This window comes from Falco peregrinus, chromosome 8 (assembly GCF_023634155.1).
Source record: "Falco peregrinus isolate bFalPer1 chromosome 8, bFalPer1.pri, whole genome shotgun sequence".
NCBI lineage: Eukaryota > Metazoa > Chordata > Aves > Falconiformes > Falconidae > Falco > Falco peregrinus.
The window spans coordinates 58815691-58841837 of NC_073728.1; the positions used below are offsets into that span (position 1 = coordinate 58815691).

Here is a 26147-nt window from a genome sequence, read left to right on the forward strand (position 1 = left end):
ATCAAATAATGCTCCTATTTCTCCCCAGTTAGAAGAAATGTTTGAATACCAGCACAGTCCCTGGGCCAACTCAGTCACCATCACCAGAAGGATAAGTTACAGCAAAGCAGGTAAGTTCTTTCCCTGGTAAAAGAGTTTTGAGACCCTTCAACAGGAATAGCTGTGAAGATTCATTGTGTTATACACACACAGACTCATCTGCTTCCTTGATCTTACGCACAGCCACCCTGGTTCTCTAACCCAAGGAAGTGCAAGGAGAGCAAGTGGGGACAAAGGGACACAAGTCTGGATTCCTTTGCTGCAAAGAAAATCAAACTTAAAGCCAAGGGAGAAATCACATGAAACACTCCTATCCCTTACAGATCCCATTTCTAAGGAAACCAGAAGGCTAACTGGCCTCTAGATTTAACACACAGTTATCAAGAGATGATTCTGCCTTCTGCTCTTTGTCCTGCTTCCCTGTAAAAATGCAGGGAAACATCACTTTTCTCCTGCTGTTAACACTCCCAGTTTGGAGCTGCTCCTCTGGTCCACCAGCACACTGGGGGCTGGAAAAGCACAGTGTCAGAGGCTCATCCATGTGGGGATAAATATCAGGAGAAAAAGTACAGCAAAGAGCCAGTGAGCAGCAGGCGGGAAGTACTGCATGGAATCGTGTCCCCAGGAATCTCCATGAGTTGAAATCAGAGCCTGTTATTAATCTAGCTAGACACTGAGACCCAGTAGCTGGAGTAAATCAGATTAAACTCCATCTGTATCAATGGCTAGAAGCCAAGCAGGTCTTTCTTGCTTTTTGTTTTGAATGATAACCCAAAGGATATTTCTGTCTGCTTAGCTAAGTAAACATACTGCCTTAAAACAAATAAAAACAGGACATCAAAAATATCCAGTGAATTTTAGCATGGCAGTAAGGTAATTTGAGATAAAACTCAAAGTGAGAAGAAAAACATGGTTATTTCCTAGCCCAGGGGTGGGGTAGGTGGGCTACAGTAGTGGTGGAGCAAGCAGTCCATTTCACCTTCACCCTCCCAACGTGGGATGGGACAAGTCTTAGAACAGACTAAAAACAGCTAGAAAGGGGTTAAAAGCGACTCTTTCTTTGCCATGGGGAGTTTCACAAAGCACAGGGCAAGTAAACGAAACAACCTAAAAGAACGAAAACTCCATTACGCCAGGACAAGAGAGAAGAAAGTAATGCTAGATTATTTAGGAGAGCTAAGTTTTAATTTCAATTCTCAGGAGGTCTTGAGAAGCCGAGCACAGTGGCATGCTGACGAAGTGACTAAGGAGCCCATTCCTCTCCCCGCCCCCGACCACCACACTCGGCATCCTGCTAACAACTGGAGCTGCGATAAGAAACTGCTAAATGCTCCTTACCTGCCTTAGCCTTGATGGCTCCAGCGTTTGCCAAACCTCTTTGCAAAACCAAACACAAAAGACAAAAAAGAAAAAAAAAAATCAAGCAAAGAGAAAAGGAGAAAAAAAACACCAAAGAAAACACTAAAGAAACCCAACACAGAGATGTTCCTTAAAAGCCAACAGCAAGACATAGCAACTGCTAGCCAAGCAGATCTTCCACGAGATGGAGACTTAAGGCATGTTACGCTTGCCCTGTCAAGGGAGACTATTTCAGAGACTTCTTAAAAAGACAGCAATTCGGGTAAAAAAAATTGAAATAAACCAAAACATATCAGCGCTTCAAAGGTTAACAGCTTCTGCTGAACAACATGCGTTTATCCAACCACGTCCTAGAGTAGTTTTTTCAGCCCCGAGACCAATGAGCACAGCTAAGAGGAGGGCCTTGGGATGGTGGAGAGGCTGTTACCCCCTCCCCTCTGCCTTCCCTCTTCTCCACCTCCACCTCCTTTTTTTCTTTCCTTTTTTTTTCTTTTTTTTCTTTTTTTTTTTAGTTTAGTAAATTAATGCAGTAAGAAACTCCCAAGATCTGGCGAGTCCTAGCAGGGGAGAGAGGGCAGAGGGGAAATGAGATGCATTAGGAGGACACTGAGCCACTTTCTTTCTGAGCACAATGGGAGTGCTTCCCAAGAAACTTCCCCTTCTCTCCCCTCCGCTCTAGCCCTGAGCAATGGGACACCTTCCCTACAGCAGCAATAACTTATTCGGGAGGAAAATAACCCAGGAAGCAGGAATCAACAGCAGCCGAGCGGCAGGCAGAAGAGCAACACAACCGGGACTGCAGCACAGCTCCACATTTCCACATTGACAAATTCCTGTGGATGTAATTAGGAAGACACCCCGGCTAGCAGCGGAGATTAAAATCCTGGGTTGTTGAGGGTCGTCCCCCCCCTCCCATTTTATCCCCACCGCCCTGATGGCGAACCTACACCCCCTGTGTCTCCCCCTCTCGCCAGCCTGATGTCCGGAGCGAGATTCCGCTGAAGGGAGATTTCGGTGCGGGAAGCCTGGTCCTCCGGCCCCGAGCACCACTGCAGTGGCGGTGGCGGGGGCACAGGCGGAGCGGAGGGACGAGCCAAGGCAGCGCCGGAGCGGAGCCGCCGGCCGCTCCGCAGGCGATCGCGGAGCGCCGCGCACCGCCGCTGTCCAGGGTGCTGAGCGGAGCCGCCCGCCAGGCGCTGCCCAGGGTGCTGAGCGGAGCGCGCACCGCCGCTGTCCAGGGTGCTGAGCGGGGCCGCCCGCCAGGCGCTGCCCGGGGTCGCTCTCCCTGCTGCTGCCCAGGGTGCTGAGCGGACCCCCTCGGCCTTCCCCCTGCCCAGCCCGCCTCGGGAGGGGTCGCTGGCTTCCCCCACCGATTCTCCCCAAGTGCCGGGTTACTTTATTGGCCAACCCCACCGGCCCACCCCTCACGGAGTACAAAAAAAAACAGCCAGAGCTGGAAAAATGTGCAACGTCAACGCGCTCGGAGTCTACGTGTGGGAGACGATCGTTTTCTTCAGGTAAGGCTCAGCTTTACGGGAGGAGTGTGTGCGCACCGGGCGCTGCCAGGCTGGGCTCCCGTGCCCACCCCAAGCTCGGGGCACAGCCCCCAGGCAGAGCCTCAGCCTTAGGACAGTGGCGTTCTGCCATTCTCGAGCTTCCTTTTCGCCTCCTTTCGTTTCCCCGAGACTGGCTATCGCACAGCCCCTGGCTCGGGACTTTCCGCGGCTTTGAGAGTTACTCAGTTTAATTAGCACCGCAATCTCGCTAACCGCAGTGCTGAAAACACCGACCCCGGCTGGTTGCAAAGTGACAACTAGTGGCGGCTGGGAATGCTGCACTTGAATTTGCCCGGGTAAATATTCCCACCTCGCCCCCTCCCCATCCTCAGATTGCAGGTTAAGGTGAGTTCCGTGGGATACTTTCACTGCTTAGCTATGCTATCTTGATAAATCGTAGGACTCCTTTTCGAGGAGGGCTCACCCCACTGCCTCAGCTTGCTATGTCTGAAGTCACTGAAAACAAAGAAATAATCCCCTTCCTTCCCAACTTTTTTCTTTCATGTTGTTTTCAACATCATTCCCTTGCAGAGTCTAATTGAAAGCCAAAGGCGATGTGGGGAGTTTTTTGCTATTATGCCAATATTGCCTAGATGTATTTTGACTCAGTTTTAGATGTGTTCAGTTTCTCATTAAGGCTAAGGTAGGAGAAGAAACAGTTTTAGTCTTAAAGAATTGTTTTGGGTCCACCTCTCCTTGCAGTGCTTTTATTAAATGGACAAAAAAAAAAAATACTAGAAGGTAGAAGCTCCTCTGTATTTGCATAAATACTGTAGCCTGCTGTAGCAAGTGATAGATGTCAGATACATGCAATTGGAAAAATAACCTTCTTCCATGCCCTGAACTTGCTCATCAGTCTTAGACTTCATTTCATTTGCATAGCTCTCAGTTCTGTATTTCTGTATTTTACCAAAGTCTCATCTTATAGTTTCATGTGAAAGAACAATTATTATTTACATATACATCACTAGTATAATACTTACTTTACAAATCACAGCAGCATACTTGCCGATACTGGCCAGACTTTTCTAGCTAGCAGTCTCTTTCTTTTTGAACACTAAAGTCTTTCCAGGCATAAAAATGATGATATCCCCACTTCTGTAATACCACAGTCAAAGACAGCAATATTGTAATATGAAATCAAAGCATTTGATGTTTATCTGGCAGGTAAACAAAGAAAGAAGTTCGGGAAATAACTAAAATCATCAATATCTGAAAAGCAATGCACAACACCCAATACTTCAGAGCCATCCTTTCTCATTTTAGTCACAAGTGTAGAGCAGCACTGCACAATACAGTGGGGTGGACTAAAAAGAAGCATATATATGTGCAATAAACTCTTAGTTAAACAATGCTGAATCATAGAGATAAAAAGCTTGACAATAAACAACATATAAATGCTCTGGGGAATGATGTCCAAAAATAAGCCAGAAGGCAAAAGGAAAACAAATGTAAAAAAAAAAACAAAAACAAAACCAAAAAAAACCCACACAACCAAAAACAAAAACACACAACAACATTTCCAGGCTTGACTTTCCTATGGCCCTGGCATTAAAGCATCCATATGGTTCTTAGAACTGCCTAAACAAGTGAAATTGGTACATACTTGTCTTGCTGATGCTGTTCTGTGATACACACGTGAGCACTTACAGATTCTCAGCACATCAGTTAAAGTCCTGGGCATTCAAAACCTTGGTAAACCAGTCCATTCAGGTTCTAATGTAGACGTTTATACTGTTATAAATTATATAGGTGTGCATATACATACATGCATGCTATATACAATTATGTCACGTTGCATACAAATAGTGTTTCTAGAAGTCTAGTTTTCCTGAAATTAACATTTAAGAAAATTTGAAAATGCTTTAATTCAAATACAGGGAGATGTTGAAACCAAATTGTTTTATATACTGCAATAATTTTTCAAACAAGAAAAAAAATTGGTGGTTTCTGCTCAGAACTGACTCTAAGCAATGTTTTTCTTTTTCTCTCACTTCATGTTGTCTGTTCAATTTATTACAGGCCAAAAATTTATCAGCCTTTCTGGTCCAGGAATAGCTTTGCTATTTCAGTTTCAGTAAGAGAAGTTTATTCATTAACAGTCATTCATAAATTTAGTGTGCCAATTACTCCTGCACTCAGTCATACATAATGTTTTAAAAGACACAAGCTGATAATCCCATAATCCATAACAGAAGTATGTATTGCTTTAAATTACAGGGTGTACCACAATTTATTGTCAGCCTGTCAAAAATATTCTGGAAAGAGAATCCATTATATGTTAGCATATACACCACAAAAACAAAGAAAAATTCAAAGTCACAAAGGAAAATTAGACACAGCCAATAGAGGAAATAAGACTAGATCTGTTCCTTAAGAAAAATGTTCTCCAGCTTTGTAAAAAACAAGACCCTATGGGAAAGAGTAACAGCTGGTGTGTGAATGCAAACATTACAGTATTGCCAATATGATATTTGTTTCTGTTACAGTTGGGGTGGTTTAGAAGGAATTTGCAATAAGTGGCTTATTCTGGCATGCCTTTCTTTATGGAAGAGCATTTCCCATTTTGCTACCTGCCTTCTCAGACTGCAGTCACTTAGCTGTGACTAAGACATTTACTGAGACCCTGGGTAGAGTCAGGGATGGAAACCAGGCTGGGGTGGGAGACTGTCTTCTGACAGACAGGCTGCTTGACCAACCTTTCCTTACACATATCTGTGCAAGGCCAAATGCTGTTTCTTGAAAATAAAAATAGATTGAACAACATTTACCACAGGGACTTCAGATGTCCTGCTTATATCTGTGGAGATATATACAAACATTCTCCTGAAATCTAACTACATAGACTGCGTGTTCATACCCTGGTTCATTTGCAAATTCCTTCATGCAGAACAAAAAGCTACCCCTACCCTGTGATGATCTGTCTGGACTTTCTGTTACACCAACATATTTTAATAGCCTTAGCGGTCCAGAAACACCACTGCATAAGCCCAGGGGTAGGAACGCACCTTGTGCAAGTTAGAAGATAAAAAATAGCTTAGAAGTGGCACCTTGCGCAACTAGGCACTGGCCTGTGAGGCTCTGAAATTGTTTGGGCCTGATTCTTGTCTTAATTGCACTCGCACATATCAGGAATCAGCAGCATGACCTTCACTGAATCAAGATCAGAGTTGGCCCCTTCTCAACAGCAATCTGACAGCTAGCAGGATGCTTCAAGGCTACTGCTCCAAGCAATTCACAGGCTAAAGGTTGCTTCCAGCTTCAGACTCTGTTGGATTGCTCTAACTCTTCCCTCCCGTCAGTAATAGGAGCTCTTGAATGCCAGGTTTTTTTAAAAAAATAAGATGCCATTCTGAATATGACCTAACTTTGTGGAAAGACAGACACTTTTTCCTAAAACAGACTTGAGAAGCTGATTTCAGCCCCTTGAAAATACAGCAAAAGAAAAGGCAAGGGGAAGGAAAAGGAGAGTAACGTGCATGTTATCTCTAAACCTCCTGCTATAGCTCTGCAGTGCTAGATAAGATTACAGAAGTACCTGTGAATAAAGCACTAGCCAGACTCCCAGAGCCACAAGCTAAGCAACATAGCAGACACTCTCCATAGATAAAGATATTTTCCTCACACTAACTAAAAACTACTAGAAGTTGTGCCTTATGACCTGTTGTGCCTCTGCTGAGTCTGTCAGCTCCCCAGTGAAATAAAAATGATTTAGCAAAGGCTGGAACTAGATGGCTTTAAGGACACTCTTTAGCTTCTTTGGTCTGCAACCTGTAATAGCCCCATTAGAGACCCTTCTAAAAGGGTTACAAATTCAAGGTTTGAAAATGTGATGAGGTAGACAATTCTAGCTAGAAATCCTTATAAATCATTCCACAAAGAAAGATTAATTTGGTGTCATCCCTGTAGAAGCACAAAACGCTTGTTAACCCGCTTTCTGCGAGGACTTTGATACACACTTCCATCACAATTCACCTGCATTCTAGGCTTTCAAGGCAAATCAATGTAAAGTACACAAAACATTTTCTAACAGTCTAATCTTAACCTTCCTCTCTAAACAGCTGCCTCAACTCCAAACATGCTTTTTGGTTAGATCTGAACAAAAGAAAGGCTCAACGTCTGGGCAAATACTCTTTCTCCCCCCTTATGTTGGGTGCAAGGAGCAGGAAGACCACAGACAATCACCTTGCTTAAAAACATTATACAAAATGTTGCTGTTTCTCACATGCAGTTATAAATATCCTTCACGTCAGAGCCACTGGGCTGTGCAGGCTTTAGGTAATATAGACTGGCTGTCCACCTCGACTCCTGCTGAATGTTACCCTATACTGCAGGAAGTCCCACTGGCAGAACACACATTTACCGTTTGAATACCTGAAGGGAGCTGCTTCTGGGATGAGAGCAATACGTGCAGGGAACGGTAGGATCCTGCCCTTACATGTAAGAGCATTACACCATATGAATTGTCTATGAAGACTTCAAGAACGAGAGTTTAGGCATGGGAATTTAGTCCCCCCTTATTCCTCTTCTCCCATGAAAGAGGTGCTAGAGACCCTTATGTATGAAGCAAATCAGCAGCAAAGCACCCTCTGACTCCGCTTCAAGCATCTCAGATTTAGTAGCACTGCCTAAAGCCTAAGTTCATTCTGCTACCGACCAAGTGATTCAAGTCAAAAAGGAAAGCACTTGTAAGCAACAACACACTGAAGTTCCCCTGGTCCTGAACAAACACTTTCCTTGTTGGTTTATGAAATTCATCTCACCAAATCCTCATGAGCTGACCTGAGCAGAAGATGATCCTAACATCTGAATTAAGATGTTAATCAGTGTCCAAAATTAAATTACTTTGTTATCCCAGCACCAACCAGTGATCATTCATCTGTGGTAGAAAACCAGCAGTCTGTTCTCATCTCATCCTGGCATGCAGGTTAAAGGGCTCTCTAAATTTCAGTATTAAGAACAAGATGTCAGACCACCTAAAGGAATTTAATTGCTATTTCAGTACTGACGAAAGAGAAGGGTTTTAAAAATAAATGATGTTTTAAAAATAAATCACAACATCCATATCAAACCCACAACATTTAAACATGTCAAATCATCTAAATCTATTCCCTGAGGTTCACTTGCTCATTTTTTATAACCTGGAGCTTTTCCAAGAGTCCCAAAGTGACTAGGATTAAGAGAACAGATAGGCTGATAATGCATTTTGACTTCTGTTTTGTTTGCCTGTATCAGCTCTCACTGTTGTGACACATTAAATAGGGTTTCACTATTTCCAGTAAATTACCCTTTTGTTATCGTTACCTTGCATACTTTCTTTTGATGTTTATCTATCAGCAAGAGCACAATGATTTCTTTTCTTATGAAGTATGGTTACACCTGCGCACCTCGCACCTTTCAAGAGAAATGGCTCATCATATTCTTTCACATCCTAAAACCATCATTCCAGCATACCCTCCCCACCATGGTTTGATTCAATTTTTTGATTGGCAAAAAAGTCATTCCAAGCGCTTTTGATAATTTCAGTCGCAGGAGGAGGGGGAAACAAACCAAAAAGCTTAGGATAAATGAAGGAAAAAGGAAGGAGCGAGAGAAGCAGGGAATCCTCTTGCTGCTCCAGTGTGAGGCACTGGAAGGATCGTTAGGAGCCATGACCAGACAACTCGGCACCAGGTGGTCAGGCTGCTGACTTACAGACCTACTTGCGCAGCCTAGAAAAGAGGAGGTTTTGCGTTGCACTCGAAATATTGTTAATTCAGCAGGTCAGTTCCACTGAAAGAGGGGGCGGAAATAAAAACCCCTCTTCTTTGTTGCTTTCACCTTTCCCCCAAAGTATCCAAACAATTTACATTTGTGTTTACAGAGCCAGACAACAGAAACCTTGAGGGCAAAGCGGTTTGCATTGCTAGTTCTTAGCCAAGACTATTTGTTAGTGCAAAACAATGTAGTCCCCCCCCTTAAGCTCTTGGGAAACTGCTGATAAGCTCTAGCTGATCTGGTCCTGGAGGTCTGAATGCTTTGATCCCACTGGTGATATAGATTGGACAGGATCAAACAGATGAAGGTGCTCCTAAATCTCTCCCGATACTTCAAGAGACTGATGCACAGAAACTAATCAAAAAAAATTCCACACAAACCCAAACACAGCAATATAGCTTTTGTCCTCTCGGTAAGGCCAAAGCACAGAGAAGGCCTGCAGAGCACAGAAATAGATAGAGACAGATGCACCCGTCATTTACACGCGCTGAGCTCTCCCCATTATGCAGACAATTATTTCATCCATATAATGCACCATGGTAAGCTGCTGATTTGGGGACGGCACCACATCTGGCTGGTACATAGACACAGTTGGCATCCTGTAAATACATCTCTGCTGGATCCAAGTGCCAGCTGAGAAAAGCAGGAGAAATCTTAATTTACCAAACCCCGCAAAATCTGTGTTTTGAGAGGGATGCAAAAGAACACACTTGCACCTGCTTTCCTTCCGATTCCTCCCGCTTCATCCTTCCAGTGTGGCTCAGTCTGCTAGGAAAAAAAAAAAAAACAGAAAAAGAAAAAAAAAAAAAAAAAAAAGAGGGATAAGAAAAGACAAAACCCCAAAATGCCTTAGCAGACAGTCAGGGAACTCTCTTGTTTTTATCGGTGCCTCATTGCAGGGTGGGTGAGGAGGGAAAAAGCTACCAAGAGGTTGCCAAGAGAAGGAGTGTCGCATGCATGGAACAGTAGTGCTTGCAGTGCCATCAATCATTGCACACACTGCCTTCAGATGAAGGCTGCCGACAGCAGCTCCCCTCACACGCCTGCCCTGCAAGCAGTACCTGCTGCTACAACCAGTCACCCAGAATGCAGATCCTGTCCCCCAGCCCCAGCAGGGCTGGACAAACACACAAATCAATAAATAGCAATAGAAGTGGGATTGATGGTGGATCGGACCACTATCACATGCATCTGGTTCAGCAACAAAATGCAGCTGAGCCAGGAATCATGCAGAAAAATCCAACAAAATTCATGATTTCTCACCTTTACCTGATTTTCTTTCAACTTTTTCTCTTTTATTTCCGATTACGCAAGTGAAAAGATGCTTTGTACAAAGCCCCAAGTACGCCCCTCCTCCCCTCTTATTGAGGGGGTATAAAACCTGAAAGCATACAAGGGTCAGCTGTTATCAGCACGCTTTAGAAAATCCTTAGTTCCAAATATCCTTGCTGGTGCCAAGAGCTCCTATGCAAGATAGGTCAAGTCCCCCATTACAGCAGGATCTCTGCACCATGTGTATTACCACAGTTGGGAGTAGGGAAGCAGGATGCTCCGATTTCCTGGGTGAGGCAGCCTTTTTTAATCTTACAAGAATGTCAAAGACAAGCTGTGGACCAAAAAAAGTCACTTTTTGTGGGGTATCTTTACCATCTTGTCTCTTTGCTCACTCCCAGTGCTTTTACCCTCTAGAAGCACTGCTGAGCAGGGCAATAGTTCCTGGCACATACACACACACATGTGGATTTTTTTATTTTTTTTTTTTGCTGCACCAGAGTTCCCAAGATCTGGTTTACAAACCAGAATGTGTGCATCCCACCTCTCCTGCCACCGCACGTGCCCAAGAACTGCAAGCATCCTCCAGCTTCCAGCCCCATCCATCACACCCTGACACAGAGCTATGGGCTCAGAAATCACCTCCCAGCAGTGGGGCTGACAAAGTACAAGCCTCATCAAACACAACCTGCTCTCCTGCACCAGCACAGGCCCTACAGCACTGCCAGGGTTGAAAAGATTTTTTTTTTTTTTTTTTTTTTTTTTTATCAGGGATCTAAAGAAACCAAAGCCAGAGGGCAGCCAGGGTGGGGAGGAGAAGACACCCCTGGGGCAGGGGACCCACAGCTTAGCCATTCATTCCAGAAGTGACAATTCATTATAGTTTACAAAAAACCCTGATAAATTACACCAGGAATCACAGACAGCACACAGGGAATATTCCTCTCCAGCAGGGTATTTGTGTTGCAATGACAACTAATTCCATCAGCAAATATCAAAATGAGCTCTTCTATCATGCAACTCGTTCTGCACAGTACAAAGCATCCTCATCAGCCCCATCCCTCTCAAACTGGGACCCACAGTTCTATAGGCAGGTTATGCCTGTTGGCTCAGGAGGTCTTTTCAAAAGATCTGCAGCAAAAAGTTTCAGAAGATAAAAACTCAGCACTACTCTGCACCGTACATTACATCTCTTTTTCAAAAGAATTCTATTCATACCACCTCTGATTTATCAAAAAAGAACAAAGCAGCTACAATATTCTTGTCTAATCCTAACGAGCAGCATAAATCCTTAAGCTAAAACTAATTTTTAAAAAGCTGCTGTAGCAAGGTATTTGAACTGATGAAAACGCGACTGATAGTGTGACTGCAGAGCTATAGATAGAAGAGCATCCACGATTTCTCGTAATTCTCTGACACTTGTCTAGCCTGTGATCTAAAACCTCCTGACGTCAATTGAGGTTCCCACCACAGCTCTCCATCCAAACACGGAATCAAAAGCACATCAGTGAAGAGAATATTGTTACCTAGAATATGAAGCCTTGTCTTGTAAAGACATTTTCCCCCTTTATTTATTGCATTCAGGAAGGTTGTTTATGCATAACTTTAAATATCTGACTAGCCCCCCTGACTTTAAAGGGAATATTCAGTGTGTGTGACGGTAGATACATGCTTTTGTCTTTGCAGGGATTTTTTTTCCCTTTGTTTTTTTCAACAAAAAATGCAATTATAACTTTTTTTTTAAAACCCTTCAGTATATGTACACATAAGAGTCAGTGCTGATGTTTGGTGGATTTATTTCACAACTGATTAAAACCTGAGCACTGACTTGCACTTCTCCAATATTTGAGTTGTGTTTTCAAACCTGTCTCAGTGGCTTAGGATCATACCTTTCCAGAAAGTGAGTACTTATGTTCCAAGGGCTGTAGATGTTTCTAGAAAAGGAATTACTTGAGAACGTCACTAAAGAGAATGCCTGTAGTTCAAAACTGAATTTAACACACGCTTTTTTTTAATATGCAATAAGCAAGAGTGGCCACACAACATAAGACTGTTTGAACAACAGTCCTTGTAAAAGCAGGGATTTTACATGCAACCAAGCACTATTTCCATGTAATTTGCTGGTCTCCCAGTGCTCTTCCCATTTCAACTATATACAACACACAGATTTCTCTCCCTGCCCCCCACAGCTGACTGTCTAGTCATTTATTATTTTCTTTTGCTCTGTCCAGGCAGCGCCAGCAATTGTTTCAAGTGCTGGTGTCTTTCCATAGAGTTAATCAGTGTAATTGGGATGTTTTATAGTTCTGGACAGGGTGTTTTGCCATATGGCATAGGAGCCATGGGCTACAGGAATGTGGTAGTGGAACACAGAGATATCTGAATGCTGCAGTCTGAAGAGATTTTTCTCACTCCAGTCATGTTGTTGCAGCTTCCCCTGGATGGGAACAATCGCAGAGGGTTAATTCCCCTGAGGCCCATGGAGAAGTGCCTCCCAGCTCCTCTCCTCCCATACAGCCACCAAGACCGGTGGCAACCAGTATTGTGCAGGACCTTTGAGAGTGTTTTGGGATCCTTGGGTTAAAATTTTAACTGATTACATCCTGTGACTACTGCAATGCAGTTACTTCTGGTGCAAAAGCTAGAATTGGTTTAAACAGCCCACAGCAACAGAGCACAGCCATCCAGGACTGACATCCAGAGATGGCAACATTTAACAAGCCTACTTTCACTTTCCTGAACCCCTCCTCCCACCATGAATAGGGATAAATAATAGCTTATTGCACATTTCTTTCTCAGAATGAAATGTTTCCCAGGTTCTTGAATTCCTTATTTCACCAATCTCACTGTACACGAGTATTTTCTCATCCTGCCCCAACATCCAGGTCCACTCCATGCCTCTGTTGCATAAGGTCTCAACTGAATTAAAGAAACAACCAAGTCCAAATTTCTTCCCCACCTCCAAGAATAAGCTTTTCAAATTCCACCCACCCCCACCCCCTCGTAGCACACCCCACAGCCCTACTGCAGGGACTGTAACTACCAGCAGCTGAGCAGGAGCACATGGATTGCAATCGGTGCTGTGCAACCAGTGCATCTGTTACACTCTGAGCTCCTTCCCCTCTGCACCATGCTGGGCCACAAATCTTTGATCAGGGCTCTCTTTCCTCCCAACACACCTCCACTCTTCTTTTATCCTGGCCACCTCTACAGCTGTAGGCCAGGAATTCAGACAACGTGACTGAGAAAAACATGCAGACTATGAGTTTCATCTTTAATTGAATTGCATACCAATATTGATTGTGCTATTAATTTCGATAGTAAATCTAATCGTTTAAAAAAAAAAAGTCTGCTCGCAGTCTCTGCCAAGCCTTTCCAGGCCAGCATCTGGCAGCGTTTCCCTCCAGATAAGATGTTGATGTGCAGTCAGAAATAACAGTCTGGGTGCAGAGTAGTTTAGAGCTGCCCCTTTTCCTTTTCACCAGGAAAATCTCTCGTCTGTCCTTCCTCCCTCTCTCCAGCTGCTGAGGACAAGAAGGAGATGGGCAGCCCCAGCATCAGCAGAGGCCAAACACAGGCTTGCTCTGCTGAGCTCCAGTCCCTGCTCAGGGGTCTCTGCCCAAGAGGCACTGTCCAAAGGACCAGGGAGATGGTTCAGGGAAAGCAGTGGGAGAGTTACCACGGGTAACGCTAGTCAGTCATGGTGCCTTTCTGTGCACAGCTGTCTGATATTCTCTTTGTGACATGTCTCAGAGCCTGCTAGGGTCAATAAAACTAAGCTGATTAATCCTCCTGTGTCCCCAAAACCCCACGCTGCTCTAGCCTGGCTGTGAAGGTGGGAAACCGTTACACTGGTCACCTCAGCCTGCCTCGAAGACCTGATGGGTATTCCTCTCCCCTGGGATACCTACTTATAGAAAACATCACGTTTGAAGGACAAATGTGTGAGCCAGCTCACCTGAACACTATTCCCAACACATCCCTGCCAAGCTTTCTGGCTTGCCTTGTATTTCAAAAATAAGCAAACCAACCAAGCACTTCAGAAACCTTTGCTGAGCAGCACTGAACCAGGATAAGTGACCAGGTATCTTCTGTCTCCCCACCCTGCGGAGAGCCCAGCCAGAGGAACAAACCCAGCCCTGCTCCCCGAGCCACTGACGTTGCACCATTCACCTTCCACCCTTTGCAGAGATATTTCCTCTTCAAACATTTGTTTCGCAACAGTTTGTGTTTCTGCTGCCAGACATTTTTTACCCTCAGAATTAATGATTAACAATTAAATTATTTAACAGGGGACTAGAGGCCCCATGCTAATTAAATTCCTTCATCTCTCGTCTTTGCAAAGAAAAAAAAATTATATTTTTCAGTATCAGCATTCAACCAGAACAGGGCAGGTTGTGATGTTGAACTTAATTAGATGGACAACCATGGTCATAGCAAAAAAAAAAAAAAAAACAAAATAAAAAAAATGCATGAAAATATTGCACAAGGGCCATACAAATGGGGAGAGGAGGAGGAAACAGCCAACTGGGGAGCTAGGAACTGAGCAAACCGACATGTCCAGACTGCAGAAGAGCCACTTTCTAAACCAAATAACTTTTTATAAGGATATATCATCTGTTTAGCTGAAACGAAATAATGCAGACAGAGCAAACAGTGCCTGGGAGAAACCAGTAATAGGTGTCCTACAAAGCCTGACTGCTCCATTTTAAGGAATGCAATCCTGAGCAGCTGGGCTGCTCGTCTCCACCAGCTTTCACCTTCAAATGCCTGCTAGTGGGCTGGACCTCCCAGGGCCTTCGTGGTGTCTTCATACCTGCCAGCATTAACATCACAAAAGATTATGTTCGTTTATCGACCCTTTGAAGAGAACCTTCCCGTTGTTGTTGCCGTGATGATTGCCTGATGGCGCTTTCTCAGCCAGATCCACTAGGGATTACACCAGCATAAATATAATAAACTGCTGTCTGGCTGCTATTAAAATGCACCAAAATGCTTTCAGCCCAGACAACACTCTTTCACCAATACAAACTACATCCTCAGTGATTTTGTTACATGTTCTGTCTCCTTTTGTTTATTCGGAAAATAATTTTTTTCTCTGAACAACATAACACCCACCCTAAATTTCCAGTTCTCTTCTATCATCAATAATTTTCAAATCATTTGGCAATTTCCCTCTCCTTGTCTCTGCTGGTCCAGGAGATGAACAGTTCCATGGGACATTCAAGGGTACTTCTGCACAGGAAGTGTCATTGGGAGAATGATAAGGGATGGAGGGATGGAGAAAATCCCAGAAAGCTCCCAAAGCAGCCCACACAGCACTGGTCAGGACAGACCTGGAAGAGAACAGAAGCTGACAGCTTTTTGGGGTGCTGTCTGAGCTAAACTACAATAGCAAAGCTCAATTGTCACAATGAGAGCGAACGTTTCATGGCTGTGGTAGATGCAGCCCATCCATCCAAAGCATCATGGGGTGGGCCTGCCTCTCTGTAGCTCCCAGTGGTGTTTTCTACAATTACTTCCAAGCTAGAGAGTAGACATCTGCCTGCTGCCTATAGAGCCTGCTGCTGGAAAGGCTTTGCTGTTCCCTCATCCCCTGCTTTCTTGCCTTTTCTAGTTAAATCCTGGGGGGAAGAGGGCAGGGCGGAGTTGTTACTAGCTAGTTTTAGGAAAACATTCAGTTACCAAATAGAAACTGGAAGAAAGTTAGAACTCATCATTCCTAGGTCCCCCGGGTAACTAACAACACACAGAAGCCAAACAGAGCTTCTAAAACACCAGAAGAAAAGAAACCACGTTTGACAGTTCCAGCACATCCCCGAAGGGGCTCACAGAAACCGCCCGTAGGAATGGGCACAAAGCTGCAGAAAGCACTGGGGCTGTGAGACGGTGGCCCTCTCCCAAATGCTTGTGGGAGAGTTCTTATGTATTTAGCTCAATATATACTTCCCATGTAGGAACTAAGCTCATAAAATTCATTTACTTCCAACTTCAATGCAGAAAGAATCAGAAAATGGCACCCAAGAAATAGCAAACTTGGAAGTGGAGTGAACATACTCAGCATGGGCTTTCACACTGAATTGACAGGAAAGCTGAACACTGCTTTCTGTGCTTTTTCCCCCCCTTTTTTTTTTTTTTTTTAAACGAATGCCAGAGGAATTGCAGCTTCTAATTACCTTTTTGGCACTTAAAGCCTATTAGATTCATATTGCCTCTTTCCCTCCTGCCCCCCACTTTTCCACTTCCATGTACTTCCTCCAGTCTACAGTTAATGAGAAGAAATCAGTGTATTGCATTATCTGGCATCTTGCTGCTGAAGTGGCAGGAGTCTTTGGTTACCAAGTCATTTGCCGCTTAATTGAAATCTTTTCTCTCGACTCATTGCCATGCAGACACTCTATTGGAATGCAATAGTCAGCCCAGTATCGACTGTCCTCCCCCTCCCAGCTTTCTTCTCCTGAGTTTGCAAATCAATTGCACCCTGTTTTCCTTGTAAAAAAAAAAAAAAAAAAAAAGAAAGAAATTAAAACATCACCCATTCCACAATGCCATTTACCCTCAAAACCACGTTGGTTTGGCTTTGCATAGTTCCTTAGAGCAGAGATGGGGACAAGACAAGAAGTGGCACGTGGCTATAGTAAAAGCTATATCCACACCTCCTCAGACGGCCTCCAAGTGGGAGTGTGCATCAGCCAGCTCAGATAAGGTCCAGGTGGGATGGACTGTGAATATATAAAGGGTGAATGAAATCCGAGTCTTAGACTCACTGAAAGTGATCAGGAATTCATCTCCCTTCTTTACTGCAGAAATTAAACATTTTTTAATAGTTAAAAATCTAGCTATGAGAGAATGCTAATACAGTTGCAACTTACAAAAGAAACCAGACTGCAGTTGTGAGCTTGCAGGATTGAAAACCCAGGCTTGGCAAGCCATCACTGCTAACACTAGAGAAGAAAGTCAATACAATACAGGTTACTACAGACTCCTGATTTTGAAATTATGGCACCCAAGCGCTTTTGAATCCCATCCATTTTTATAGTCCCAATGAACCTGGTGATTCAAAATGCTCTTGACAAGGCCTCTTTCTAGGTAACATTTGTTGTTTTGGAGTTTCAGCCTAAACTTACATTGTAAGAACAAGTCTTTGAGGGCAGGGTCACACTAATGCCATGCATAGTAACCATTCCTGAATTCTTCCTTCCAAATAGATCTTGTATCAGTATTTAGCATTACTCTTCTGCAAGACCGCAGGTTTGACTACTGCAGAGTCCCTTGAGAAAAGAAATACAAAACTTCCCAAGGTGAGATTCTTGAGATCCTCATGCTGTAAGAGGACTCCATGGTGTCATTTGTGAGGATGTAAGTAGCTAAATAACTTGTGTCTGGTGTAAACATCCTAAGGCCTCTCAGCTGCTCTGCCACAGTGGCTTCTCACAGTTCCCACACAGCCTTTGTACTTCAAAAAAGTTCAGGAGTTTTGCAAAGCATGAGGCAATAAACTTCACTTCCTCCTGAACAGCTTGCTTTGCCTTATTATATATTTACATTACAATACTGCCCATAGGCTTTAACTAGCATCAGGCATCTGAACCCACAGGCAGAGACAGCGCTCTTGCTCTAAGCACACTGCACATCACCTATGGGAGTGGTCGATAGGGTTTGGCAATTTTTTGTTGTTGGTTGCATTTTTTGCTAACCTAAGGAACTTCACACCACACTTGCAGTCTGGGAACAGATCTGTGTTCAAAAGCAGAACCCATATAACCATAGGGAAGGAACTGAAGTGTTTATTCTTGTCTTGGAAATAAAACCTTCCTGCAAAGTTGAAAATGAGCACCTAGTACCAGGAGTCACTTGTCCCTGTGTAGATAGCAACAACAGAGACTTCCTAAGCTCAAATCATCACCCTGCAGATCTCTTGGACTCCCATAGAATCAGAAGGCACGTACGTTGCCAGGCTTAGATTTTCATCTTCTACAGACAAATCAGTAATTTTACTCTTTCTACCCCAGAAGCCACACAAGTCCCCAAAAGATGCGATTTCCTTTCATCCTCAACTCAACATGAGTATTATTTCAGGATTGCACTCCAGACACCTCCCAGACCAGAGACCATCCTGCTGTATTGAACTCAGACCCCTGCATTGCAGGTACCGATAGCAGACGCTGGACTGACCAGCAAGTGGGAAGCAGAAATACATCTATCCCCTACAGTCCCAAAGGCTCTGCAGGAGCTCTACAATCACATGACACTCATTTAAGCCTCAAAATCCAGATTGCTCTGATCCTACCTGCCTTTTGGAAAATTAGACTGTCAGAGTACCAAATATGCTCCTTGGTATTTGCCATGTAATTAAGCAGTAATTGCTGCCCAAGGCTAATCTCAGAGTATATTTTACCTGTGGAGCTCAGCGCCAGAGTTCACATTTGTAATTTAGTGGCATGCCAAGGAGCTATACCTAAACTCACAAAAGGATTTTCTCCACTCATCATCTCTCTTCTGCTTTGGTCGCAGCTGGGATTCTATATTCAGAGATGTTTGGGCTGGGCAAACAAATTAGCAGAGACCAGCCTCATCAGGAATTCACACGGGGACCCATCCTCCCTTATAGCAGGAATGAGATGCTGACTGCTCTGCTCCTGGACCCTAAACCCTCCCCAGTATGGGGCGCACACTAAAACCTCCTCTTTCTTTCTACTCGCACAGCCTGGCAGCCTCCAAAGAAGCTGAAGCAGCAGCACGATCTGCCCCCAAACCCATGTCTCCTTCCGATTTCTTGGATAAGCTGATGGGGCGAACTTCAGGATATGATGCCAGGATCAGGCCAAATTTTAAAGGTATGCAAAAACCCTGCTTTGTGGCTTTGTTTCATTTTGGGACTGAAACCCACATGCAATCCTCATGAATGCCTCCCTAACTGCATATGAAATATGTATGATAATGAGTTGGCACACGGATCCCTCATAGATGTCTGGAAAGGCATCCACTCAGAATGAAAACAACCTTGTAACAACTTTACGTGCAGGGAAGAACTTCAATATTAGGATCAGGGATCCTGCCACACCAAGTAGAGACTGGCAGGGAACTGAAAAACTTGCAGATCAGGAGAAAAACCATCAACTTTCTTTTCCCCTCAAGTCACTACCCATAGCACCTTCTAACAGCGGGCAGTGCTGCTTACACCCACTGAAGCCAAGAGAGGTCTCTCCCATCAGCTCTGGATAAATCCAGCAAGATGCCATCACAGCCCCCATAGTAAAGAGGCTTCTTCAGCCAGCGCCCAGCACAGCTCCGTCACAACAGCTGAGTGTCACACCTGATCCACGAAGCTAATGCTCCCTGGCAGCCAAGCACATTGGGAGAGGCAACAGACCCACTTCCTTTGCTCCTCAAAACACTTTAAGAAGGGTGGATTTGGGGGGGGGCTGGTAGTTTTGGTTTTGTTTTTTGGGGTTTTGGGGGTTTGTTTGTTTGTTTTTTTTTGGGGGGGGGGGGGGGGGCATGGTTCCCACCTGGCCTAGTGAAAGATGTCCCTGCCCATGGCAAGGGGGTTGGAGCTAGATGATATTCAAGGTCCCTTCCAACCCAAACAATTTTGATGTTTTTGGTTTTTTTCATTTTAACTGAGCTTGCTTTCCCAGAGCTACTCACCCCTGAATCACACCCAGAGATAAAGTGGGACCTGCCCCCTCCCAGCCACTGTCCAGCCCTCTCCAGTGCTCATTTCATCCACTTCTTTTGTTTCCAAATACCAGTCCCTCCTCCCAACAAGAGTCACTGGCAATGCTAACACAGGACTCCCAGGACCCATTAATCATGGTGACAGCACCTGCCATCCAGCTTCACACAATAAGCTCTATACTGGGCTTTTAAGCCCCTGTATAGGTGGGAAGCTTGTGCCCTAGTAATCAGCTAGACAACGGAGAACACTGCTGGTTTTATCCAAATCACAGAGAGTTAAAAAACCACCCTGTAAACCTTCCTACCACTAAATTATGCACACACACAAAAGAAATTAAACTTTAATATTTAATGAAATGTATACATTATCTTCCTGCTGAAGGCAGCTGTATTGCATTTTTATTTGAGATAATTTAATTTCAGTTTTATTTCAATGAACTACACCTTCCCCACAGGGCAGTTTTGCTGGCTTAGCCTCCCACATATAAATCAGGCTCCAATTTATATGGGAGGCATAAGAGGTGTTCTACAGAGCTTAGGGTTGCAGCTCTCAAAGCACGTCATTTAAATTAACGGCAGTAACTCATAAGGGCATTTTAATGGCTTAGATCTAAATTAAAATAATATCAAAGATCTGTATCAGATTGATTTTTGGGGAGGGGAAGATCAACAAAAAGATGATTGCTGGTTGTCCATAAATGCTGTAAAGTCCAGACTTAGCCATGAATTCACATTCTGAGGACAAGGAAGCAGCATCAGGGCTTTAGTTTAAGTTGGAGGATGAAGTCGGTAACTTGGGCAGGGGCAGAGATGAACCCAGCAGGTGTGGGACCCAGGACCTCTCACCCAAGCTGTACCCTTAATTAATCCTGCTGCTGGAAAATTCCTTCCCAGCTGCATCCCACCACATAGACAGCACGTTTCAGTGGCAGGCAGGGAAGTTTCTAGAGCCTCACACAAGCTAAAAAACCCCAAAGCCTGCAGAGGGCTCCCAGCTCCCCTTGGACACAGGGGGAAGAGTGCTGGGCTGCTGGGGAAGAGTCATCCTCATGTACGCTGGGCCAAGCTCACCCCACACTGGCTTCCCATCAGCACAGGATGAGGAAGAGGAGGGCCAAAATCTTCCATGCATGTCAGCCAGGAGCACATGCAGTCATCCAGGGAACAGCTCAAGTATTTTTCTTGTGCTGTGTCATCTGGGGGAGAAAAACACATGCACATAGACCTTCTATACTGCTCATGAGATTGATCCAGAGGAAAAAAACTTACTCCTGAGCTCAACAGGAGCACTACAGCAGGGATAAAACAAGTGCTAAAGCCTGATCAACCGTGTTCTTTCAGCTGCTGGATAAATTTCATGAGCCTTTTGGATAAGAGGGGTTAGTGAAGGGGGCAAAAGAAAAAGATGCCATTTTGTATCTGATATTTTAGCCCATGCCTATGTTTAACAGTCCGGAGGAAGAGCTGCTCAGACTGAACAGCCTGTGAGCTGCTGCTGAGCTGGCAAACTGCTGTCTGGGAGCTGGTGGGACAGAAGCCTGCTCAGATTGCTTGGGACTCGCACCAAGAAAATCCCAGCCACAGAGAACACCACTGTTACGTGGCTGCAATCCCACTCCCACAGAGGACAGGCACAAAGTTTTAAAAGAGTCTGAAGTAGGAAGGGGGAAAAAAAAGGAAATTAAGAGGAGCAAACCAAGCTCCAAATGTTACTTAGTAAACAGGAAATTCCGTTAATTTCCAGAGGAGGAAGTTTGCACTGATTAAAAGCACAAGCTTCTCGTTAAAGCCATTCCTTCCCCCCAGCATTTCATCTTGCAGCAACTGCCAGACTGCAGATGTGACCTTAACGGGCAAGCATCACTCCCCAGTGAGGCTGAGCCATCAGGCAGTGTTTGAAATGCAGACACCATCCTTGTCACCATGAAGGATGGGGGAATAATCTAAAAATTCACACTCACCACTTCCACAGATCTTATCTTCCCAGAAGCATCTGTCACAGGGATGATATAAGATTAATTCCCCTGGTATTAAAGGGGAACCTTGGTTCCTGGGACAGCATCCTCTGCTCTCTGCCTGGCTTGCCTTTCCCTACCACATACCGGGCAGCACCAGTAGCAGGTCCTTTGGGAGCCCCCAGAGCAGAGGCCCTTTTTGCTTCTCTCCTGCCCTTGTTAAGGCTCTACAGAAATCCTCTCGTACACGGGCAAGCCACTGGTTTGCCAGGCACCAGGTATGGCTCTGGGTCCAAACTGTTCACCAGCTTTTTATGTTGTGCTGAAGTCAGCTCTTGGAATCTCCTTCCATGCAGATGCAACATTTCCACCTCAGATTTGAATTGGATCACAATATTGCCTGGCAAACCATACCGATCCCTTTGGGCACCAGCACCACATGGACAGACTGACCCCCCATGCCCTCTAACCACAACCTCTTCAGCCCCTAATCTTTACTCCTCTTTGGTGGTCCCTTCACTTTTCCAATATGAGCAAGCTAAGCAAAGCTTCAGTCTGAAAGCAAATAAAGCCTGGGGGAAGCATGGCCCAAAGTTTGGGAGTACCTTCACCCAAAACAGGACAGCCAGGGAATTTCTGCTGGCAGAGCCTGAAGTCTTCTGCCCAGCTGTGAGCCTTAGCAGGTACCACCATTATCACATGGAGTGCCGGCTGCTCTGCCCAGCCTGAGCCCCACAGCACACTCTGCTGCACTGGTTCCGCAGGGAGCTCAGAAGCGTTTAGATAATTTAAACTAGTATTTGTAAATTATAGAGCTCTAAACAAGAGGGCCTGTCAATAGTCTCTCAGCTTTTTCCTGGGATACATTGCTATCATGGTCAAGGTGAGCTTGCCACCTCTACAGCAATGCTGAGAGATCTAGAAAGCTGTCCTGCCTGGCTGTGATCTATTCCTTGTCATCATAACAGTTCACAGAATAGATATATAAACACCCTCCCAAACAGGGAATCAGAGGCAAAGCAAAAGCCTTGCCTGATGTCAAGCTAGCATCAGAATCAAGACTGGACTAAGCCAGGTCATCTGGGCCTTGTTCCCTCACTCACCCCGATCCCACAATGGGTTTTAACACTACAGAGTGGAAATACTTTGTCTTACAGGCACATAGTGAACTGCTGTTCCAATCTCTATTTGTCATGCAGGCCCACCAGTGAATGTCAGCTGCAACATTTTCATCAACAGCTTTGGTTCGATTGCAGAAACGACTATGGTAAGTAAAAAAAAAAAAAAAAAGAAATCACAGCACAGCTGCTCAGCTTCGTTGCACTCCAGCAATTGCAGCATCACCCTCTTAGGCATGACCAGAAGAAAATATTGTCTGTGTTCCCAAGTTTACCCACTGTTTGAGTAAATTGATCATCAACACACAAGACTCACATTGCAGGTAGTTGAAAATCACAGTCTCTATCTGCGTCTCTACAAAAACACTGTACAGGCAGAGTATAAAGGTCAGAAAAGGAAATAGTCTTTTCTGAAGGCTTGCCTAAGGCTCCAAGCACAGAGTCAGTTGCAGATACTTTATGTTGAAGTGCACATAAATCCAGAAGTTTGAAACAGTAAGTGAAGGGAAAGGGGCTGAACTCAAATTCAGTCTGCAGCAGGTTCCAGATTCCCAAAGATTAAGAGAATCGCTGCATGATTATTTTCTTGGAGACATTTTTGTTAGACAATGATTTTTGATAAAGTGTCAAACCCAATACTTGCAAGTTAAGGCTCACTTCCAACGAAATTAGTGAACATGGCTAAAGGCTGTATCTAATTGGCAAGACACTAGGAGCAGGGATCACTAGAACAGGAGATAATTGCTCCACCTGAGAACTATTAAAGATTGGTTGTGACATAATCAGTGAGCAGCAAAGGAAAACTCTGGAGGTATAGTGCCTTATCTCTGTGCTAATTAAAGATAATCCAGAAATATGGTGTTTAATTACTCTTTAGTAATTCTTTTTCTAGAAAGGTGTTGAATAAAGAATGCAAGACTCCAGCTTCAGGCATTTTGTGTGTTCAGGCAGGATATTGTAGGCTTTACATACAGATCACACCCCTCGACTTGAACAAGTTACTCATGCACACCACTGTCAGAGGACATCAATAGCTCTGTATCTGGAACTATAAGTCTCTTCTGATACTATACCATTCTTCTGGAAATGTTTGGGGTTGGGGCCAGTTCAATCCTGGTAGTAGAGAAAAAGCTGTTACTCTGTTCAAGCACAGATAAACACATTTTGTACTTGGATTGCAGAATTTGTCAGAATTCATAGCTGAGAAGTGTATTCGTTTATATATAAAGCAAAAAAAGAACTAAAACCAAAAATACACATCTGTTCCTAATGTACTATTTTATTGGATACCTCCTTTGGTATTACAGGCAATAAATATTTTATTCCTAAACAATCTAGCAGAGACTATCCAGAGCACAAGGGAGAGGGGCAGGCCCACAAAGGATCCCTGTGCATCGTACAGAGCACATTACAATGACATGGTTTTCAATACCTATCATACATCACAAGATGCATCAGAACAACCATACAAAGATGTCGGAGAATTCCTGTAAGCAGGATGCTCCATAAAATTAGCATAGACTAGCATGAGAGAGAGATATGCAGTCCACCTTTAAGACATGCTGCAGGGATTCGCTATCCTCTCCAGATGCCACTCATTTCATAGTCTATCTTCCATAGAAAAAATTCCCATGGGAACCCAAGAACACCCTCTGGGCACATTGCTTTGTCTAGAAATACCCAAACCAGCTCTGACAAGCTAGTCCAGATGTCAAGCTGACACAGCACTGCACACAGCCTAATATAATGCACTTCTTTGGGGACAGCAATACTGCTTGTAAACACTGACAAGAATACAAGAAACACAAGGACTGAAACATTTAAAAATGAGATCTCAGCAAGCTAGAGCAGTCTTTGGGATTTGCTAACTTGAGATTTACTCTGCAGGGAAGCCAGTCCCCCCCCACTGTTTGAGGATGCAGCAGGTCAAACAGGCAGTGTCAACTCCCCAGCACAGCCCTGGGAAGGGCAGGAAGTCCTGCCATGAAGGGAATTTTGAGGGAGACCCAACTACTTTGAATTTAAGCAAGAGGGGGAAGCTGGGGCAGGGAGAGGCAATTCAACATTTTACCAAAGAAAGTACTAGTCCATTATTGACCCCCAGGATTGATGATGGTAACACTCCCCCAGCTGCTTTAATGGCCAGAAGTGAAAAGTGAAATAACAACATGATGGTTTAGACATCCATCATTAGGCACCCTAAGCCTGGCCAGGTTCAGGTTCTGAGTACTACATCATCCTATATTTGGTTACTATTGCACTACTACCTGCAGGAGAAAAGTCACATGTTTTTACAGATACCACACATGCAATTAGAGAAGGCTTTAAAATATCTCTGTAGTGGGGCTGTTAGTTTCTACAGCAAATACCGCTGCTGCTATTTAAGTTTACATGGCCTGAATCTCACAAATCGGTGTAAATCATGAGGCCATCATACAGAGGAATAGAGAAATTGAAGGTGAACACTCACAGCTCAAGGCATCATGGAAGGTAGAGGAAAGGGAAAAAAACCCCAGAAAAATAGAACTAATGTATTTGATGCAGCCACTTGGGTCTACAAACCTCAGAAAGGAGGATTATGAGTTGGGGCCAAGAGAAGGCACAGAATTCCTAGCGTGGGCATAAAGCTGCTATCTGACCCACAAAGGTTCAAGATGAACAAGGCAAGAAATGGGGACCTGAAAACTGCTGCAAGGGTAGAGGGAATAAAAAAAGGCAGATAGAGCCATTCACCAAACCAAATTCCCCAAAGCACAGCTGACTTAGAGCAAGGGAAGTAAACTCTTTTAAGGATCCCACAGAACTGGAGACCTAACATAAAAGCTTCCGGTGGTGCACATAATTGATTGGACATTTATGTTACATTGCACTCACAGCTTATATCCATCAGCCTCACTTGCAATCAGCTCTAAGGACAAGGGAACCTGTGACTGGGAACACGTCCCTGTGAACCCAACAAGTGCTTCAAGGGGAAGGATACTACCAGCTACACCACGCAGACAAGTGCAGCCAGCCTCCTTCTGTCCCAAAGCATTACTGCAATAGTGCATCGACAGCAAGGGATTCCAGAGGACAAATGCAAGATGCATCCACTCTGCTTTTTATTATTATTATTAAAAACACCAAACAACCCCCAACCACAAGCTGTTAAGTCCCCTTTTGCTCTTCAACAGTATAAACACCTTCCCTCCAGCCATACCAGAGTAGGAAACCTATAAGCAAAACTACAAATTCTTCATTCAAAATGAAACAGAAGTCAAGCATCTAGGGAACAGGGTCTTAGTTTTGACTAGACTGCACCAGCTTTGGCTTTTCTTTGTAGCATGAAACAACTGGTAGGATTATCTGAGCAATTAGTCTCACAAATTTCCTACTGTAACAATAAACTTCAAATTAAGCTATGCCCTTGA

The 26147-nt window shown here is 44.3% G+C and overlaps 1 protein-coding gene and 1 long non-coding RNA gene across 7 annotated transcripts in view; one reads left to right on the forward strand and one right to left on the reverse strand.

Moving 5' to 3' along the window:
* Positions 1-26147, reverse strand: part of LOC114010586 (uncharacterized) — a 196695-nt gene that overhangs the window by 140014 nt on the left and 30534 nt on the right. The gene's annotated exons all lie outside the window — the stretch shown is intronic.
* Positions 1978-26147, forward strand: part of GLRA1 (glycine receptor alpha 1) — a 40901-nt gene continuing 16731 nt past the window's right edge. For both annotated transcript variants that reach the window (XM_013294730.3, XM_005231809.3), the window contains exons 1-3: positions 1978-2915; positions 18690-18820; positions 22819-22886. In XM_013294730.3, coding sequence (XP_013150184.2) covers positions 2860-2915; positions 18690-18820; positions 22819-22886 — 255 coding nt within the window. In that variant the 5' untranslated portion in view covers positions 1978-2859. The remainder of the gene's footprint in view (positions 2916-18689; positions 18821-22818; positions 22887-26147) is intronic.